At 46.3% G+C, this 18534-nt stretch overlaps 2 protein-coding genes across 3 annotated transcripts in view; one reads left to right on the top strand and one right to left on the bottom strand.

The window, feature by feature from the left end:
* Positions 1-9208, top strand: part of VBP1 (VHL binding protein 1) — a 39554-nt gene extending 30346 nt beyond the window's left edge. For both annotated transcript variants that reach the window (XM_053956075.1, XM_053956073.1), the window contains 5 exons: positions 3885-4009; positions 4592-4658; positions 5119-5217; positions 6925-7063; positions 8017-9208. In XM_053956075.1, coding sequence (XP_053812050.1) covers positions 3885-4009; positions 4592-4658; positions 5119-5217; positions 6925-7063; positions 8017-8087 — 501 coding nt within the window. In that variant the 3' untranslated portion in view covers positions 8088-9208. The remainder of the gene's footprint in view (positions 1-3884; positions 4010-4591; positions 4659-5118; positions 5218-6924; positions 7064-8016) is intronic.
* A 1194-nt stretch (positions 9209-10402) lies between these two features.
* Positions 10403-18329, bottom strand: RAB39B (RAB39B, member RAS oncogene family). The gene is made up of 2 exons (XM_053956076.1): positions 18059-18329; positions 10403-13964 (listed from the first exon to the last, which is right to left on the bottom strand). Exons 1-2 carry the CDS (start codon positions 18271-18273, stop codon positions 13538-13540), a joined length of 642 nt encoding a protein of 213 aa, XP_053812051.1. The 5' UTR covers positions 18274-18329; the 3' UTR covers positions 10403-13537.
* Between the last annotated feature and the right edge of the window lie 205 nt (positions 18330-18534).

Below are 18534 nucleotides of genomic sequence, written 5' to 3'. Positions count from 1 at the left end.
GCGGAGGCCCTTCACGGCCTCAGTCGTGGGCCCTTTCCCGGGTGAGTTGCCCTGTTTCGATCCCGAGCTGGTGCGTTACCGTACAGGAAGCTCAGGTGCCCGCGTTAAGCAGTATCGTGGTGTTGCACGGCAGACGCAGGGCAGCGAGCAGCGTGTTGGGAGAGCCCTCCTGGCACACTGGGCGGGGCACGCCTTGCCGCTCCTGCCCCGCGGATAACGTGCCTGCTCCAAGCACCTTTCCATACAGCTTCGTCTCTTAATCAAGTTTTACACTGCTGAGAAGATTCACTGTTCAGAAGCGCCTATGTGTTCTTGAAAAACAGCAAATGTGTATCTTTGGAAAACAGGCCGAACTTGTTTATCCAACTTTAAAAACTGATGTACCGAGCATTTGATGATTCTGTTGAGGGGTTGAAAAGCAGGAACCAGTGACTTATGCAGTGACATAATCTTACAATCATCTGTTGTCCGCTTTCAGCTGTGAGCTTACTCTTGGTACACGGTCTTGATTGCTGTTTTATTTCCTTTGATCAATAATTATTGATCACAGTGGCTGTATCTAGCTGTCTTGGGGATCTTGGGGAATGTTGGATATCCGATGTCCCCCATCAGATACAACTGCTTTTATAGAGATAAATTTGTTTGACTTGCAGTTTGGTGTTTCTAGAGGTAGTGCTTGTACTGCTGATGTGTCTTGTCTGGGCATAGGACCTGACCAGACAAAGTACATTTGCTTTTATTTTCAGTGCATTTACTTTCAGTGATCCAATTCCTCCTTTTCCTTTAAGGTTTTTAACAATAATTGGCATCTGGCAAATCCTTACTGGGCTGGAAAACCATTGCTGCTTCCAGCTAACTTCTTTCCATGCCTCATGAGAGACCAGCATAGATGAAAGTGAAAGGGAAGGGCCGTGTCTTCAGCTGCCCTGTGAGACCTCACTGATCCTGACAGAGGAGAACTTGTGGTCTCTGCTGACTCTGCAGTGCAGGTGGCCACCTGGCAGGAAGCAGGACATGAACAGCCTCAGCAAACACTTTAAGGGCACCTGTCACATCCCTCATTCCGTGCTGGTGGCTGCCTTTGTAGTTGCTGGGTTTGGTTCCATGTAGTTTCCTTTCAGTACCTGTGTCTGAAGTATCTTATGTGCTGTAACATGTGGTATCAAGAGTACTGGGGCTGTGCCTTAGTCCTGTGCTTCTCTTCAGTTCTTCAAGACCTTGTGGATCTTCATAATCTATGGATCTGAACATCTTGGAAACTTCCTAATTCTCAGTTTTGACAGGTGCTCTGATCAAATACAGTTGTGTCTGTAGAAGAGATCTTCCATGGTGATCATAGAGTACTTGGATGTAGATGTTAAAATAGACTTTCTTTTATTCAATGTAAGCCTGCACTGAGTATTGTAATGGTATTCTGCTCTGCAGCATGAAAATACTGCTGTCTTGAGGGTAGGTTTTACTAGTCTTTCTGGACTTTTTTTAGTTCAGAAAATAGGTTTCTATTTCAAAAACATTTGAAGACTTGCATGGGCAGTCTTACTGTGAATCTTGTCTTCAGAGATGTTTCCTCTAAGTGTCTTGGTTCAGTAGAGGCTCCTCACACAATTTATGGCCCATGTCTTCTCTGAGGCAGTTGTTCTGTACATTCTTGTCCCTCTCCAGATTTCAAGTGAAGCACTCAGAGTAAGTAGTGTTAAGACACAGGATTTTGCTGGATAACAAACTCTTAAAACAGAAGTTTCAGCCATGGTGGTTTTGAGGTCTTGCCCAGACATTTCCAAATAAAATGCCTTCTTTGTTCTGCCTTCTTCAGCGGGTGTGAGGATGCAGGTCTGCAAATACGTGTCTCTTGGCATGTTCTCTGCACATGCCCCCAGGTGATGAAGCTCTCTGCAGAGTGAGGGCCTGCAGCTCTTTATTTGGGTCATCACTCAGAAGAGAACCGTAGGGACATGTGGGAATGCACTACCCTGCTACACTTCAGGGCTTCCACAGAACATTCCTGTGGCTTGGCTTGAAGGTTGCAAAATGGCGCTTTGCCAGTGAATTTTCTTCATAAAAATATACAGATGAGTTTTGGCAGGTCCTTGCAGAACCTGTAAGTGTTGTAAGAATTCTGCAGTGAAGTTGCTCTGGAGTACACCACAAAGTGAGGATCCTAATGGCTTTGGCAGCCAGCTGTGCCTCAGAGCTGTTCTGGTCAAGCTTAAAGAAGTGACTGTGCCTCAGCCTTGCAGATGGGGAGAAGGGGAAAGAGCCTGAGCAGCAGGCTTGGAAGCCCCAGCTAGAAAATCTTGGGGGTAAATCTGAGCTCACCTTGACCTGGGACATTATGTAGTGGAAGGAGATCACCAGTATATAGGGGGTGTGGATTTACTTCTGGATTCACTTCCCAGCATCTTTCTCTCAGGAGGATGTGGATTGTGTCCTGTCCCTGTGCACAGACAGGTGGGAGCTGAGGCAGAGCTGGGTGCCAGGCAGGGTGTGAGGGGAGCTGCTGCCCACCTGCTTTTGCTTTCTGCCCTAGGTGGTTTAAACAAGCAGAGCTGCTTCCACAAGAGGGAGTTTCATTTCACAGTGTCCTCAGGCCTCCCTTTGACAACACTTTCCCAAACCTAATCCTTGTTTTCTTTGTTGAAGACTTCTTTGGGAGCTTTATCCAGAGGCAGGAATGCTTCCCGGACTGAGGTAGCTCGAGGCATTTTTCAGGTAGTCTGAGGTGTGGTCTGTTGAGTTTGGATCTACCACCTGGACAGTGCTGCTTGCTGCAGGTTGTGGAGTTCATGTTCTGCTACAGATTTCCTTAATGATAAGGAAGGCAAGGACTTCTTACCACATTCAGTAATTTCCTAGTAAGTTTCTTTAGCCAAGAGAGTTAAGGCATCATAACGAGGGGGAGCAGCTTCATGTCTGATATCACTTTAGTAACATATTACAGTCTTTTTCTGGTGTGAAACTTCTGGAATGGAGACACCAAGTTCAAAAGGAGGAGCTGAAGAGGCCTGTGGTAGGGCTTCTGTCAGATTTTACCAAGCTGTGTAGACAAGGGCAGAATTACCTCAGTGGGGGAGTGGCGTCATCTGGAATTATGTGTCTACACGGTGGCCAGGCCAGAAACACGTGGTTGATCCCTGGCCTGATGTACCTTTCAGAAACTGGGAACATTTGCCCCCAGCAGGTGAACTGCTTCCTGGGGTTCTGAAGGAGGCACATGCCAAGGTTGACATCCTTGCTAGCTCAGGCCTTTCTTCTCTGGCAGCTTTTCCTGCCAGTCCCGTGGCTCTCGCTGTCAGTTGATGGTAGGACTGGCTGGAGTTGTTCTCTAGAGGTTTCTGTGTCTTCCTGCTAACTGTAGAAGGAGCTTTTGAAACCAGGCTGTTCACATCCATAGTGTCTGTCTGTACAGAGAGCTCAGTTTTCCCCCTTTTGCATCTTTTTCTTCCACAACATGCTTGATAAGGCTCTTTTCCTTCATCACTTTTATCCAAAATAGTTCATAATCTGGTTAGCCACAGAGAAGCATTATCCCTGCTTTACTGGTAGGAAACCCAGGTTTAGCCATGCTCCAGGGATACCCACCCCTGTAAGGTGTCACTTGACATCAACCAGGACTGAAAGCACCACTTACCATCTTCTCACAAATATGAAGTAATCCTTGCACCTATCCCTTAGTTCCCTACAAAAAAAAAAAAAAAAAAAAGCAGAGATGGGGAAATGACATGACTAAGAAAAGAAACAAAATGCTTTTGTACTCCAGTCCAAAAAAGAAGTTTGTTTATGTTTCAAACGCCCTCTAGATGTAGCTGCAGTAAGATGATAGCATGTCTGTGTCTAGGATTTCCATAAAACTCTCTAACACTGAGGGTTTCTTTCTCCCCTTAAAGGAAGATGTAGATTCTTTTATGAAACAGCCTGGAAATGAGACAGCAGATGTAGTTCTTAAGAAGCTGGATGAGCAGTATCAGAAGTATAAATTTCTGGAACTTAATCTTGCTCAGAAGAAAAGGAGGTAAGTTGTAATTTTTGCAGATTTGGGAAATGTTTAGCACAGTTCTGTTTTTTTAAAGTATTAAGTCTAGTGGCCAGGAAGGCCGTGGGGATGGTGCCTCTGCCAGGGCTGTCGGGGAGCGCGATGCCCTCAGCTCTGGAGAACTTTTGCTTGAACAGTGCAGAATCCTGTGGCTCTCGCTGTCAGAGTAGTCCATGAACCTCAGAAGAAACACACTTGTTTTGTTTTACCTGCAGTGGTTTTGACCTGTATTTCTGCTGAGGTTTCCCTGTCCTCTGGGAGATAACAACTATGCGGAATGTACGTTTTAGTACAAGGGGGTCTGTCACTGTTACTGTGTCGTGTGAAAGCTGAGTGCATTGCTGTGCTTCCAAAGCCAGCCAGCCTCGGTGTTGTGAGGGGCAGGTGAAGCTGGAGCTGAGCTGCCTTTACATGCCATGTCTTTCAAACCTGTGTTTGTAAGCTGGAAGAAGCTGTTAACAAGTTTTAAAATGGAGGGTGGACTGTATGGTAGAACTGATCACTTGTTTAGGAAACTGTATCTCTGTAAAATAATAAATTATGACTGTTGTTAATTCACAGGCTAAAAAGTCAGATTCCTGAAATTAAACAGACATTAGAAATTTTAAAACACATGCAGAAGAAAAAGGTAAATTATTTTGAATATCTAATGAATATGAGAAAAGCTAACTACCTTTCCACCCTAACAGAACACATTGCAAGAAATGTTTTGGAGAGCACACTTAATATGCCTTTATAAATAACAGAATTATTTTTAAAGGTATGTAGTACTTTTTGAAAGCTAGTTCAAAAAAGTTACTGTTTGTAATGCAAACTTCATTTTTAATAGTGTATAGATTGCAGCTAAGCTTTGACTTCATCTCCATTCTTTATAGAGATTTATGTATTGTTTTTAAATATATCTTTCAAAAATGTATTGTTCTTGGAGCTCTAACTTTAATGTTGAAGTAAAGTTATGTAGAATTCCACACAAGTTAATACTGTATCAATGGCAGAAAGCAGAAAAGTGTGCTCTTTATTCTAAGTTTTATGTCTTTAACATGTTTCCAGTGAAAATAGCAATTGTAAGTTTTATCATTTGTCTTAAGGATTCCACACATCCAATGGAAACCAGATTTTTATTGGCAGATAATCTCTACTGCAAAGCTTCAGTTCCTCCTACAGATAAAGTTTGTTTGTGGTTGGGGGTAAGTAAAATGGAACTTTCTCTGAAACTGTTTCAATAACTTATAAAAGGATTGTGAAAGAGAGTTTTGGTTGCTGTCTCCCCTGTTCGTGGTGGGCGTGATTCTGGTGATGGGTGCATGGTGGTGCTGCTCCCTGGCAGCAGAGCACATCTAACCAGGCAACTTCAGTGTGTTAGTGAAGATTTCTTGCTCCATTCTATTTGGTTCCTGAACAGTAAGACTTCAGAGAATTGTCTTTTTGCTGGATTGTTCTTTCCAAAAAGCTTGTTTGTGTTTCCCTTACCATTTCTGTCACTTTTTGGTTCAAATTAATGCCATTGCCTGGCATGGGAATGTGCCTAGTACAATAACTTCGTTTGGCAAGTAGCTTCCCATCTTCTCTGTTATTTGTATTCAGCATCTTGCTTTCCCTTTTCATGCACCTTTTCAGGGAAAGCTGGGATTTCTGTTGCTCACAGGTATCTGCCAGCATTTAGAGTGGACTTTGCACTAAAGCCTGCTGGGATCAGCATTCACAACCCAGATTCCTAAGTACTTAAGCACTATCAGGTTGGAGTATTTTGTATTTAGAGGCTTCATTACATGTGGAGATTAACCTACTCATGCTTATTTTGAGACTTTTAAATCATGGATGTTCCTAAATCCCAGTGTTGGCTGCCAAACAAAACCTCTTGGTTAGGACAGAAACACTGTTGACACAGGAACTGTCCAGACTAACTGAACTGTTGCTCCCAACCTTTCCCACTTCTATCATAAAAAGAAAAAAATTTTCTGATGCCTGTTGCTATTAGGAGACTGTCTTCAGAATTCATAAACACTGACTTTCATGGAACATTCCAGGTTTATTTTCTAACATAACATCAGAGAAGGTTCATCTTATTGACAGTTCACACTGAAAAGCTGTAATGAAATGCCACACACAATTCATTTTGTTTAGGTGTTCTTGGCCTCCTGCCTTTCTCCTGCTTGTTGTCTACACTCTGTAACTATGCATGTCACTGTTAACTGTGGATCTCTGGCCTCCACTTGCTTTAAAGAACAGCTTATCCAGCTCTGGCAGCTCATGTAGCCTTCTGTGGGATCCTGTCAGTCACAGACTGTGGCTCCATTCTTGAAAAGGACAAAGCTTTATTGGTGCATTTTCACCTGATACAGCTCTTTTATCTTGTCCTGTGGTAGCTTCTTACTGAAACAACCATGTGTGGATTAAAAACAATCACCACAGCATCAGAGAGGACTTTTATATCTGTGTATCTCTAATACCTGTAGTAGCTCTTGTTACTGACAGTGCCAGCAGTTTGTCAGCGTGCCACACAGAGGTTTATCTTGAATCCAACAAAAACTGTTTCTAGAGTTGTGTGGCACCTGAAAGGTGCTGCTAGGAATTGTAAGGTCTCTCACTTTTCAAATACAGGGAGGATGAGATGCTAATACCTGAAAGGCTGAATGTGACCCGCAGGGGAAGAAATCCTTTCTTGCTTAGCTATAGGAAGAGAACTTAACTTTAAGTCACTAGGAAGATTTATTACTCAGTTATTGAAGGGGTGGGGGCCTCAAGTGGATTTGGACATTGCCTGTCCTGGATCTTGTCTTGGCCTGTCAGGACAGTCTTGCTAACGGGATTTGAACAACAGCCTAAAATATGCTTGGTGAGGCTTAGTCCTTACAATGCAAGAGTAAGAGCTTTTATCAATCTTTCTTTTTTAGGCCAATGTGATGCTTGAATATGATATTGATGAAGCTCAGGCTCTGTTAGAGAAGAATTTGTCAACAGCCACAAAAAACCTCGATCTTCTAGAGGAAGACCTGGATTTTCTCAGAGATCAGTTCACCACTACAGAAGTCAGTATCCTTTTCATTCATGTGGGGGAGAAGATGTATGTGAAAGCCAACATCCAGGTAACAACCAACTTTCTGATGTGTTTTTATCTTCAACTGGCTGCCTCAAAATTCTGTAGCACCTGTGAACTTTACTGTCCTAGCAATGTAATGGAACATTGTGTTTGCAGGGCTAAGTTGGAGGTGGTGTCTGAGAGGTAACAAAACTTGTGTTTGTGTCCTCATGAAATCTACTGCAGTGGTTGCAACCCAGACTGACTCCAGAGTGAGTTGGAAGCAGGGATTGATGCCCAGGTGACCACCTTAAAGCAGAGTGACTCTTTCTCTAGAGCATATGAACGTTGTTCTTTGTTGCCCATCACACCTTTTGCAGCTGCCTCCAAGTGGCACAAGCCCTGCTGCAGCAAGCAGCAAGCAAGGGGGACTGGCTTGGGCTGTGCTCAGTGTTTTTTAAATTTCTTTATACTGTCATGTACCACCTCCTGGGTGCATGGGGTTGTTTTTTACACTTTTGAGTTAAAAACTATTTTAATGAGTGTAGCCATTAACTGAAGCATTAGATTTAGTTTAATGAAGGCACAGCTGCTTGTTTTTCAAGTTGACACTTGAGCTGTCTTAGTGCTGCAGGAGTTTTGGATGCCTGAAAGAGGCAAATACAGCTGATATGAGCAGCTTGACTGAAATCAGCAGATTAGTTAAACAAAACTAAAATTGTGTTTCTCTGCAATGTCTTTTTGGAGGTTTTTTAAGTAATGATACAAATACTGCAGTTACCAACAGTTACCAGTGTTCCTGAGAGCTGAAGCTCTGCACCAAGTCAGACCTTTCATGAAATGCTTTCTATAGTGACTGTTGTAACTAAGTGGCCAACTCTGTAACCTGCTTTTTCTCCTTTCTTAAGAAGCTTTCTTTTTCTCTTTCCTGGTAACATGAGCTGTTTCCTTAATTCCACACCCTCAGATATGGCTAGAGTTTATAATTGGGACGTAAAGAGAAGAAACAAGCAAGACCCATCCAAAAACAAAGCATAGTTTTTCCAATTTTAAATGTGGTTTCAATTTCCAAATATTTTTTATTTAAACACCCCCCAAACCTCATTCAGGACTGAGTTACTTTCAGCATTTCAGTAAATGGTAAAAAATATAAAAACTAATGGTGAGCACCATTTTATTTATTTGTAAACTCAAAATTTGGTTTCATGCATGCTTCATGAAATGAATAATTTGAAAAGGCACCACACAGTCCAACAAAGGATGTAGTATTTTGACCAGACCAGTCCGTCATAAATAAATTTCTACCTGAAAGCCTGTCTGAAAAGCTGAGGGGCATGTCTGAAATGGAGTCTGACATATTCACAGGCTATGGCAATGCAAGGTTTTTCTTTTTCATCTCTGTACAGCTGATGGAGTTAACTTTGACTTGGGCTGGGAAGATGTGCGGCTGTAATGTTCTAGGAAACAACAAAAATAGAGTGGAATCCTGGGGTTGTTTCCCTTTCAGTCAGTTAATGGCAGCACCAGTCTGCAGGCATTCCTGGATGTCCACTTGGGATAAACTTGTAGTAACTCTGGGTTAGCTAACTGCCTGTTACTGAGCTCTCAGCACTTCCCATGCAGCAGTTTGTGATTTGTCCTCAGAGCACTGGGAAAGGAGTGAGCAGCACAGGGGATGTCAGGCCTGCAGGTCTCACCCTTGTTTTTCATACGTGTGCCCACGCTGGTTATTTCGGGGAACGCGTTGAACAAGGACCCAGGAACCCACAGCTTGTGAGAGCCTCCCATTTCCACCCCCTTGGCCCACATGTCCAGTCCAAATGTCTGAACACAGCCTCCCAGGTGATGAAACCTGTGTTAGATCAGGATGGCTGACTGGAACATGACCTCTGGTGGTACAGTTGGAGTATTTTTTTGGTCCTTACGAAGCCTTGCAAGATTGTTGCCTCTTCCTTTGCAGTTTCTTTCTAAAATGAAATGCTCAGTGGTGATGTCAGTGGCTAATAATCACATTCTGTGACTGAGAGTACAGGTTTCACTGCAAAATAAATGCAAATGTTAACTGTTCAATCTTCATGTAAGAAACAATATACCTGTAAATTTTTTGTACTTTTATTTCATGATATTAAAATAGTAAAACTAAACAGTTGCGGCAAACAGCTGTTTTTGTGCATTTTTCTTTGTGTGAAAGTCATCAATGTGATGTGTGATCTTCTGTAATGTTTCCCTCCCTTAACAGGGCATGGGGGGGTGAAAAATTCCATGGAAGCAGCAGACGTGAAAAGTGTGGCTGCTGGATCTTGGCATGAATGAAAGGGGGAGTGTGAGTCAGCATGTCTGAATTGGTGACTGAAAGCAAGTGATTTACCAGTACTGTGCCTGTCAAAAAGTGAGCTGCAGGGAAGGGCAGAGAGCAGGTAAACCCTTAGCACTGGTCACCAGTAAGGGCCTGGGCTCATCTCTTCCTTCCCCAGGGCAATGCTGTTGTTTCAGTGTCTGTGGCTGCAGCAGAGGAGCGTGGAGCCCTACCTTATTCTCCAGCAGGTATCTGCAGCAGCAGCAGGATGTGGCACTGCTCAGGCCGCAGGCTGCTGCTCTATATTTTGTTTTTCGAGCATCAGCAATGATGGAAAGACAGCTACAAACAGCCTGATTTCTCTTACAGTTTTTTCTTCAGTTTGGATTAATGAGATCCCAACAGGCTGTGCTCCTCCCCCCCCCACCCCTGGCTGGTCCTAAGGCAGCAGTTGCCTGCCTTTGTTGTACACAACTAAATGACCAGTTAAGCATTTTTGCACAGCAAAAGCAGAACCGAGCAAAATCAGCCACTGCCAGGAAGCTGCTGCTTAGTGTCAGAGGGGACAGGGTGCCAGCCTTGGAGCTGAAATGGCTCCTTTATTCAAAGGGGTCTGGTTCCTGGGGAAGGGGAGATGGCTGTGGCAATCATAACTCAGGGTTTGGTGTTTGTGTGTTTGATCAGAGGTAAATAAAACCCCCCAAAACTCACAGATGAGCTCCATGACTAATCCTTGCCTCTGTCTGCTCTGCCCTTTGCTGTTGTAGCTGCCCTGCCACCAGACCTGCAGAGGCCTCCTGGAGGGGCCAAGGCTGTGGTAGCTCCAACTGCAGGGAGCAGGGGGTGGTTTTGTCTCAGAGCAGTTAGTCTGCTTTTTCTCAGCCAGGCAGAGGACAGGGTCTGCAGTGTGAGGCAGGCCCTGCAGGGAAGGGTGTCCAGTGGCTGTGAGGCAGTGCCTGGGAATGGTGGATGCAGCCCTGACTGGAATACGGAGCAGGGACAGGGACCACACTAAGAGAGAATGGGCAGGGGGAAAGGGAAAAAAAAAACACCAAAGTTTCTTTACAAGTTTTGAATTTCACATTATCACATAGTAACCATTTTGCTAAATACAAGCATATTTTCAGTCACATACAGACAGCTAAATACAGCATTATTTTCACATTTCGTTACAGCGCATAACAAAGCAAGGACAGTGTAAAGTACGCTTTTATTCTGGAGGTTCTGAGCAAGTTCAGTTTAACATGCAGATTGTTTTTAACATGTGGTAGAGACCACAGAAAGTTAGCTTTTGCTTTTTTTTTCTCTTTTTGTCCTAGAGTATAAGAGCTCCTGACCTTTACCCTGTGAGAGGTATCACCACCTGATTTCTTAAAGTCCCTCTAAGTCAAAGCATTAAAACCAGTTGTTAGAAAAGAATTCTTAGCATATCCAATAAGTTCTTCATCTTAGAAAAAACATTCCAAATTTTGTACAGATGAATCTACATTTCCTATATTTTAATAAGCTGTCTAGAAAATGCAAGGAATTAGAAAAAGATGTAGATAATGATTTCTCTATCATTTAATATAACAATTTATTAACTCTAGTTAAGAAGTGTACATTTTATTCTGTACTGTTTCTCTTTAGAATTACAACACTTCTGTATTTAAATTGAACATTTACTCTGAAGGCCTGAATGCACTTACTGGCTTAGGCTTTCTGGAATTTCTCCCTGGGAGCAGTAACGGGGAATGTCCAAAACCCATTAAATAAAATATTGTGTTTCTCATGAAAAGTGATCTTTCCCCTCTGGCCAGGCTTTCACACAGGGAAATACAGAATGTGACTATTGCTAAAATGTCTGATCCAATTCCTCACTGCCCCCCATGTCACACTCTGGCTCTGTGCCCTTGGGGCTGCTGCTATCCTCGGCCAGACACCCCCAGACACACCTAGTGTCCAGCTGGCTCCTGAAAAGCTGAAGCAGCTGCTAGGTGGACTTTCCATCCAGGGAACAAAGAAACCGACCCTTTGGTACTGTGTCCCTGCCTTTGTGAAATGCAACTGACTGAGCTGGTCTGAGCAAACCTTGCACTCTGCCCTGCCCAGTTCCTGGGGTGCTCCCTGCACCCACCTTTGCTCACCCAGAAACAGATTTTGTAAAGGGAATACTTTTCTTTTTCTTTTTAATCTTCAGGGCACTCAACCAGAAGTGCCTGGCATTCACTGGCCTTTAGCAGGAGGTGTGGGATGCATTCACAGCCTATTCAAGCAGTGACAAGCACACCAAGAAGTGCCGGGCCACTGCCACCCCCCCTTCCTGGCATTTGCTCCCTGTGCCCTCCCAGCAGGTGCAGTGCTGCTGCTCCCCTGCAGAGCCCAGGAACGGAAATTGTTCCTAGAACACCAAAAACAAAAGTGTTCAGGCTCTGGGTTGTTGGGTTGGGTTTGCTGTGGGTTTGGGTTTTTTACAGCTTCAGTATGGGAACCACAGGTTTTTTCTTAATACAGACCCGCCCGTGGGTTGCTGCAAACTGTGAGAACAGGTTCAGAAGGAGAAACAGTCTGAACTCAACAGCAATCAAGACCTGTATTTCTGAGGACAGGGCAGATTAAAAAGCTGGAACAAATATTTTCTTTTTCTCTACTCAGAGGCCAAAAATAAACACTAGATGCTTCCTGTGGCTTTTACCTAATCCCCCCCTCCTGCCCATTGCAGTTTGGTGTATAAAGCTTTCAAACACAAGTAAAAAAGTCACTATAGTTTTGTTTGCTCGCTTTCAATAGGCTGAAGTTCCCTAATTTGCTACAGGAGCACGGTCACCCTATTGCACTTCAAAAGTTTGGGTTAAAATTTAGCAGAAGCAAAGCATTTAAGTGGTGAATGGCATTCCCAGAAAACATCCACCTACATACAGCTTTTGTGACATGGCCGCCATCCCATGATGGCCAGCCTGAGATGGATCCTCTTTTGTCAAACTAAAACATGGAGGAAAACAAATTTTACTCTTGAGTGTGTCTTGAGGCTTCCCTCTCCACCTGTTCAGACACTCCTGCTGTGTCTTCTACCTTCCCAGTGCCAGTTCTCTTCCACAGAGGCCAAGACAGAAAATGACACTTTAACAGCAGAAAGTACCGATGCAAGCTGTTGGTTTCAATGCTATTTAACTTCTTTAAGAGCTAATCTCACCTTTTAGGATGTCTGATGCACCTGAGTTAAGCTTTTCAAGTTTTTTATTTTGTTGGGTTTCTTTTTTCCCTCCCTCCTTTCCATCCCTCCTTGTGACCTGGCTGGTAAGGTCAGCACAGTGCTGTTACTGAGACAGAAATGGTGTGTCCCACCTGGCTGCAACACCCCAGTCTTAAGACATAACACCTGAGGACATGGTTCTCTCTTTATGCTTTTGATCACTTAATTCTGCTGGAAAGCCCTGAACTTGGGGTACTTTCAAGGTATTCACCCAGGCACTAAATTAGTAAAAATTGCATTGAATAATCTCTACTGCAGCAAGAATTGCCACTTAGAGTCTTGGTTCTGCACCAAGAAAAACACTGTTAAGGGAGGAATAATTTAAATTTTATTTACCAATCAAATAACTACTGTTTTCCTCTTTAAATCCCACAAAATATTCTTTGCTATACAACTAGGTTCAAGAACATAAGAAAGAAAATTCAGAAGTGTGCATATCATGTCAGTAAACTTCTCCTGTGGAACTGACCTTATGAGGAAATGGTATCTGTGCTGCCTTTAGACCTTCCTGGAAAGAAATAGCTGACACAAACCAAAATGTCCTCCTGCTTTCTCTCTGTCTGCCTGTTTGTCATACAACTGAGTATCCATCCTGTGGCTCCAAAAGCCAGCAGGGAGCTATGGGTTTACTTAAAAGAGAACATGTACAGTACCCTGGCATGTACCAGCCCATTCAGCTCTGTATACCCTCTCCTGTGTTGTGCAGCCCCTCCTTTCTGCTTCCTGTCTCCTTACATCATCCACATGCACCCTCACTCACTCTCCTTCAGGTTTGTAGCCCCCAGTTCTGAAAGGTTATTTGGAACAGAACATTTCTTTCCAGGGTCTGTCCTGGTGTCCAAAACAATGTGGGAGGCTGTTCACAACGGGAGTGTTGCTCTCCCTTCTGTCACACTGAGTTCACTTAGTAAAGAACGTTTGGTTAGTAGAGTTCATCACCACTCGCCTCTCTAGAGGAGCTCAGCACAAGCACCGTCTATCTGATTTCACCACTTCTTCTGAAGAGTGCACTACGTTCGGGACAAACCCGCTCTTTACCCCTTCCCATCCCTCCTGGATTGAAATGTCCCCCCTTTTCACCAGCTCGTATATATCACGAGTCAGATCCGTGAAGGCCTTCTCCACGTTAATGGCATCCCGAGCTGAGGTCTCAATGTACTTCATGCCATATGCAGCAGCCAGTTTCTCCGCCTCGTGCCTGGTCACTTGCCGCTGTGTGTCAAGGTCACACTTGTGCCCTACCAGAACGAAGACGATCTGGTATGGCTGGACGTGCACCTTGGTCTCCTCCAGCCACTCGTGGACGTTCTGGAAAGACCTGCGGTTTGTAATGTCAAAGAGGAGGAGTCCTCCAACCGAGTTCCTGTAGTAGGCTCTGGTGATGGACCTGCAAGCCAAGGAGCCAAAACAGTGTTAAGTTACAGCTGTCTGAATGTTTGTCCTTTAAGAAAGCAGCATTACCACCACCCTGTCTACCTTGCAGAATACACGGCAAGAGAAGGCCATTCAGGCAACGTTTTAGAACTTCAGCTTGTGCTCTGTAGAGACTGTCATTTAAAAGGAAAACTTATTTTGGCTTAAAGATTTCACACTTGGGTAACTGCCCCACTGATTATGGCTCTCTTTAAAATCCCCCCCACCACTTTTTTCCCTTATGGATTTCTTTATGTCCCTGGCTGTTGAGTCCCACCCCCCACCATGTCAGTTCTCTGGACACCTCATCTAACCCACTGGTTTAGAAGCACTGTGACAAATCAAAGGATTCAATTGAAACCAAACACCCACTCTCTGACAGCCACATAAAAGCAGGAAGTCAGAGATCTGGAAAGGCTGTCCATGGGGTTGTAGCTCTCCTCCATATACCCAGGGCCCTGGGATAGGGACATTCACCCATCCCTACAGCTTCTTCCTCTACACAACTGGATTAAAGTGACATTGCAGTGACAGGACACCGTTACTGTTAGTGGCACCGACCAAGAAACAGCAAAATAATCCAAAAGCTTCCAAGGAGAATCTGCACCAACACTGGTCATGTTCCTGCCAAATACTGACTTTAAATAGTCACCAAAAAGACCCTGGAACTGCAGGCTGGAAAATGAAGTACATGTCCCACAGCTCTTCCGAGCCAGGCCAGCCCAAGGCAGGCAGGAGCAGCACAGGAAATCAGCAAACACGGGGCGATGGAGCAAAGCCGAGGCCATGAGGCTAAGCAGAGCTACAGTTCAGTGACTACTACACAAGGGAAAACCAAGAAGCTGATGAACAATAGTGTTTCTGCAAGTCATGGATATGCTCTAAATCCAGATGCAATGATCAGTTTCAGTCCCTGGAGGAATTCACACTCAGGCCTGAACTTTCCTTGCTGGAGTAATGTAAGCACTGCTACATTTTTACCTTAGGACAGTCTTTTTTTGGCTATGCAAGACTGTTGTTAGGTGCTGTTTGGTCCTCTAGTGTGTGTATCTGTCAAAATTCCCCAAGAAAGGATGACCTAGAGTTTTCAAGAATTGTTTCATCAACAAACATACAGTGATGAGTAAAAATTCACAGACAAAACCGAAGAAAGCCAGAAGCAGAGGAAAAAACATAGTTGGCTATGTTTGGATAGTTTCTCCTGTCCAACTGTTTGGCTTAGGAACAATAGTCACTCTGCACATTTGGCACTGAGGGAACTAGATCTGCCTTTTGCTATCTGGCCAGCTGTAAATAGATATTGGCATTTTGAATTCACCCCCACACTGTCACAGACATTTCTGCTTCTCCCTTGTGCTCTGTGCCATCAGCCCTGGCTCCTGCCAGCAACAACAATGCCTCAGGTACTCCTGAAAGACATGATGGGATCTAAGCTGAATGCTGCTTCAAGGTAAAATTAGGTGAAGGTCTCAGTGCCTTTTCTTAAAGCCTTTTCCACAACTGTTTTCCTCACCGACCTGCAGGAGGCAAATCATACTGCCTTCATGCTGCACATCCCTCCCCAGTTCCCTTTTGAGGTTTCTGCCTTCCCTCCTCTTGCCACAAACACTGATGCAGAGCAGTGCAGGGACTTGCACCTACTTTGGCCAAGTTTTAACATACAGGCAACATCTCTGTCTGGGAACTGTCCCCTGCTCTGTACCCATGGTGGGGACCCCTCCAGCCAGGGCCCACGCCTGTTTGTTGGAGTGTTTCCCTCTCAGCCAAGGGAGAGCTGCTGGCTGCAAGGAAACAGCTCTTCTGTAGGTGGTGGGACACAGTTCCAGGGAGCGAGGGCTGCACAGGCTTTTGCTTTTGCTAGCATTACACAACATCACGTTTCAGACAAGGGAACAGCAGTATCTGAGCAACAAGAGATGAGTAAAACCTGCTGGATCCCAGAAGAACTGGACCCCGTTCTTCCACAGCTCCAAAGCAGCCTCAACACTGCCCCAGGCAGCATGTTCTGGGGCCTGGTCTGGCAAAATAGAGTGGCACACGTTTAACTGTAATTTAAGCCTTGACTGCACAGAAATTGCTACTAATTTATGGAGAGTGAAAGAGCTCACAACAGGGGGTCAGGAAGAGCAAAATTGTAACACAGCTGCTGCTCAGAGAATGCCAAGGTGTTTTCAAAATAACTACAGTGGTTTTGTCCTCGTGGGGCAGCTGTTAAACTATGCAAAGCAGACTGGAAATGCTCAAATCTGAAAGCGGGGAGCTCATTCTTACAGATTTCCTCTTAAGAAATTCCCTGTGCTTGACAAATGACAAAAAAAGTTTCAGGTTTCTGGAGAGTACCTGCTCCACTGTGCTTCTTGCCTATGACAAGTCCAAGGGCTTTGGCTGATTCCAATAACAGCTAATTCTTGTCTCTGGCCAAGAAACATTCCTTGTAGAAGGAGCCCAAGAGTTGTCTTCATGGGGCACAATTTGTCACAAGGCTAAGAGTGAAGGAATAAACACAAACCAGATTTTACCTTTTTTTTTTTTTTTTCCCATTTCAGAGTGCACCATAAAGGCCTCTGGATTTGCTCCAGCTTTTCACATTGGGAATTCAAGTCTGCACTTTTGTAAGGGCATTTCGAAGTTGCACAGTGGGGTTTTTTTACTGTCACTGACCATTCTTGCCCCCTGCACCCTTCCTGCCTTTGCAGGCTGCTGCCCACCGCAGCAGTGCAGCTGCCCTTGCTCTGAAGGTCACCTGCTCATCATGCTGACAACCCAAGTGCTGGCCCGGGTCAGCCCCAGCACGGAGGGCAAGCAGCCTCCAGGGCCCCGGACTTCCTCATGTGCAAAAGAAAGGAAATTGAAGCCACCCGACAGCTCTTGCTCCCCACAGCAACGGCAGAACAGGGGACAGCACTCAGGTGTTCTCTATAGAGCTCAGCCAGAGAGCCAAAGCTGGAAGCTGATGCAACTGCAAGCTAAAGCACCTCCTCTCCCAGCAGAATAAAGCACCAGCTCCTTGCCTGCAAGGCGTCAAGGTAGCAGAGGAAAATCCTGTCAGTGGATAAGGACCAACTACTGCACATCCTGGGCCAGATGCCAGTGCCACAGATGCGAGGGAAGGTGGTGAGAGGGGTGGGGTAGGGGAGTTTTCATCTACTGAATGAAACCAAAACATTCCTCAGGCGAGTCATTACAGCGCATAAGTAGAAGCTCTGTGATGCTGCACAGAGATGTGGAACACAGGAAGTGATCCCAGAGGGAGCAGGATGGAGGAGTGGGTCAGGGTTAAAGACACATGAAAAATACAAGCAAACAGGAGGCCAGGAGCTGCGGGTACACTCACACGCCTTCAAAATGAGCACTGTCTGAGCAGCAGGTCTGAGCCCCTCTTTGGCTGGGGCCGAGCTGCTCCAACCAGGGCTGCTGTTTTTCCCCACACAGTCCTGTGGGAAACTTGGCATGGTCCCACATGCTGCCTTTATTTTACCTCATCGAGACTTGGTTACTGTTGCTTAAGCTCCCAGATTGTCTGTGCCCATGCAGCGCTCGGCGTGGCACTCTCCAGAAGGCACCTGTCATCTCTGCACAGCCACAGCCAAAGGTTTGTCCCGACCTTTCTCCGTCCTACGGAGAGCTGAGCTCTGCAGACGCAGCAGAGCACCAAAACGCATATTCCACTGCGTTTCGCGAGCCTCAGCGCAAGTGTTCGGCTGTGAAACATCCTGGCCACTGCCTCCGCACCGGGGGGAAGCAGGCGCTTTCCCTGCCAGCTGCATCCGCTGATGCAAGGACACCTCCAGGCTGGTGAAACGCGGACCCAGCGCTGCCTCGGGCCTCGTATCCCTCCCCAGCGGCAGCGGGGCCGCTCCTGGACATCCACACCTGCACATCCTGCACATCTGCATGCGGCCATTTGGGGTGGACACGGGTCCCAGGGATGGGGGGAAGGACGGGGGTCACAAAAGGTGCCAATTTGACTCTTCTTTGTCTCATTTCCACACGCCTCACCCGGCCGCGGGCCCCCCGCCCAAGCCGGGGCCGGGCCCGCAGCCCCCGGCCCCGCGCCGCGGGTCTCACCGGAACCGCTCCTGCCCGGCCGTGTCCCAGATCTGCAGCTTGATCCTCTTGCCAGGCTCGATCTCCACCAGCCTGGAGAAGAAATCCACGCCCACGGTGGGGTCGGAGATCTGGGCGAAGCGCCCCTCGGTGAAGCGGCGGATGAGGCAGGACTTGCCCACGGTGGAGTCGCCGATGACGATCAGGCGGAACTGGTACAGCCAGATCGCCTCCATCCTGCTGCCGCCGGCCCCTCAGCGCCCGCCCGCCGCCGCGCCGCCCATGCCCGGCCCGCGGGCCCGGGGGCGGCCGCGGCCGCGCCGCTCAGGCGGGGCCCATGGCGGGCGGCGCTGGCCCTGCGCGGCTGCCGCTGCCCCGTCACCACCGGCGCATCCCGCCGAGCTCCCGCCGCCTCCGCGCTGCGCTCAACGCGGGGCCGGGGGGAGCGGCGGCGCAGCCGGTGCGGCCCCGGAGCCGCCGAACGGGCGCTGGAGCCC

The sequence above is a fragment of the Vidua chalybeata genome, chromosome 14 (assembly GCF_026979565.1).
Source record: "Vidua chalybeata isolate OUT-0048 chromosome 14, bVidCha1 merged haplotype, whole genome shotgun sequence".
Taxonomy (NCBI): Eukaryota; Metazoa; Chordata; class Aves; order Passeriformes; family Viduidae; genus Vidua; species Vidua chalybeata.
This window is presented reverse-complemented; position numbering and strand designations above follow the sequence as displayed.